The sequence below is a fragment of the Helianthus annuus genome, chromosome 2 (genome assembly GCF_002127325.2).
Source record: "Helianthus annuus cultivar XRQ/B chromosome 2, HanXRQr2.0-SUNRISE, whole genome shotgun sequence".
Classification (NCBI taxonomy): Eukaryota; Viridiplantae; Streptophyta; class Magnoliopsida; order Asterales; family Asteraceae; genus Helianthus; species Helianthus annuus.
The window spans coordinates 52817210-52819677 of record NC_035434.2 but is presented as its reverse complement, the minus strand read 5'-3'; the positions used below and the strand labels follow the sequence as shown (position 1 = coordinate 52819677).

The 2468-nt window shown below is 37.3% G+C and overlaps 1 protein-coding gene across 1 annotated transcript; it reads right to left on the bottom strand.

Moving 5' to 3' along the window:
- Nucleotides 1-411: 411 nt before the first annotated feature.
- LOC110893825 (trigger factor-like) lies at nt 412-938 on the bottom strand. Its single transcript, XM_022140972.1, has 2 exons — nt 768-938; nt 412-663 (listed from the first exon to the last, which is right to left on the bottom strand). Exons 1-2 carry the CDS (start codon nt 936-938, stop codon nt 412-414), a joined length of 423 nt encoding a protein of 140 aa, XP_021996664.1.
- Nucleotides 939-2468: the final 1530 nt, after the last annotated feature.

Here is a 2468-nt window from a genome sequence, read left to right as displayed (position 1 = left end):
GGTTTCAGGAACACCTTCTGAAGAGATCGTTTCAACAATCTTTCTCTTAATCTTGTCTTCATTTTTGTCTTTGAACATTTCTACAAATGAAGGAAATGTAGCATCTTCCCCATCATAGTGAAAGTCTATCCCATCTTCTTCTGAATCTAAAGCATCTTCAATAATCACATTATCATAGTGATCTGCTTCATGTGGATATCTGGGCTCAAAGTCTTTTTCTGGAGACTGAGGAATCTCGTCCTCAATGTCAAACTTAAACTTCCCATCATCTAATCCCAGCTCCTCCAACATTTCAGCTCTTGTTTTACTAACTTCAACTTCCCCTTCTCGATTATCATTCAAGTAGATAATAGTTGGGTTCGAGAGGAGTACCTGATCAGCATGTTGTTTTCCAGATGACGATGCTTCATTCTATGCTTCATCCTCCAGTTCATTTATCTCATCATTCAGTAATTCATCTATTCTTTCTTGGGTGACTGGTTCTCTGATTAACAACCCTGAACCACCTTGATCATTGTCATCATTACCTTTGTCATCTTTATCATCAGGTTTATTATCAGCTTTGCCATCATCTTTATCTTCATCCTCTTCTTCTTCATCTCCAGAGTCATCATCAATTATCTCTCCACGAGCTATCTTTCCCTTTCTTTTTAGATCATGAAACTTTATTAATTTTGCCACCTCTTTCGCATTGTATGGCACTGGATAGGCATCACCAACAAGCACAAATTTGTCTGTCTTCCACTCAATTAGAGCACTTCTCTTGCCTTTCTCTTTCTTTGAATAACCTCAACCCTTCGAAGAATATTATCAACATCCATAGGTTCAGAAGGTTCACCAAGAATCATGAATTCTGGTTCCTGAACTTCTTCAGCTTCAACCATCTCTTCTTCATTATCAACAATTTCTTGTTCCTGTTCTTCCACAACTTCAATCATTTCAATATCTGGTTGTAATGATGAACTACCAATATCAGGTTGACTTAATGATCCATCAGCCACTTCAACATCTTCAACCACACCTTTATTCTTTTGTGTAGCTTCTTCGGCTAGACGTCGTTCACGCTCCATTCTTCTTTCATTAGCTTTTTGACATCTATCTCTTCAAATGCAGCATGAATATTCATTTTCAAGTGATTTTCGATAACAGCAACTAGAATTTGAAGTTGTTCATCTTTCATCACTTTATCAGTCTTCATGGCTTCCATCTCTAGCTTCATCGCCTTCATTTCATTTGAAGAAGCTTCACTCATTTCACTGAGAAGCTGATTTAAGGTTTGATTCACATTCTCCAGTTCCTTTATCTTCACACTTAAAGCAGATATCTCAGCAGACAAAAGATCAAACAACTTTGAGTTGTCTTCAGCTTCATTCCTCGCTTTGTTTACTTCTTCATTTTGTTCTATCAATTCTTCTCTCAATTGATCATGAGCTTTCATCAATTGATCAACTTGTTTCTTTTAAATATCACGCTCCAATTCTGTTTTAGCTTTTTCTTTCTCTAGCTTGTTGACTTTTTTGAATTAGCTCTTTGACTGCTTGATCGTTGAACATATCACAATCTCCTTCAGGAATATCTTTCGTGAAAATCCCGGTAGCAGTATCAAAATGATCAAAATCAAAATTGAAACTTGTATCTTTCTGATGAGATGACTCTGGAATATCTTGTGGAACAGGTCGAGGACTGGCTGCTTTGAATCCAGTGATCTCAACATAATCATCATCACCTGTTTTCTTTTCTGCTTCAACAACTGGATCTTCTTGTGTTTGCACCTCTGGTTCTTTTGGAATCTCAACACTTGGAGTCTTTTCTTTTTGAACATGTTTCTCTTTCTTTCCATCATTATCCTTTTGTGACTCAGCTCCTGATTTCTTTGCTCGCACATTCCTTGGAATTACTCAAGCTAGAACTGCTTTTCGTTTCTTTCTTTGTTTCTTTGACTTTTCAGGATCATAAGGTGAATCTTCTTCATCTGATGCTTTTTGCTTCTTTGTAGGCTTTTTCTTTAATTGAGCTCTTCCTCTTCCAAGAGTTTCAGGAATTAATTCAGATTCAGATTGAGTTGCTTCAGAATCTTCTTCACTTGAACTGCCCTGAGCTTCAATCTCTAGTTCAACCCTTGTAACTTTGTTAACTTGAGCACTCGATCCTTGAGCTTGTTATGCTGCAACCTCTTCATTCCTTTTCAAATAGCTTTACAAAGATTGTTTTAAAAGTTCAGCTCCTTGTTCAATCACCACAGATGGCTCCAATACTGTTTCATCAATCAGCCTATGTTGTGGTTTTCCAGAAGACCCTACAAGACAAACACAGACAAAGTAATTAGAAACATTTAAAGTATATGTGATCTAATTGTCTTAAGGCTCCCCCTTTCACTATACCCTTTTCTCCATCCTTAGGAATGACAACTGCAGGGGATGACTTAGGTGTTCTTTTTCGATTTCCATCTCTAACGCACCACCACCTAG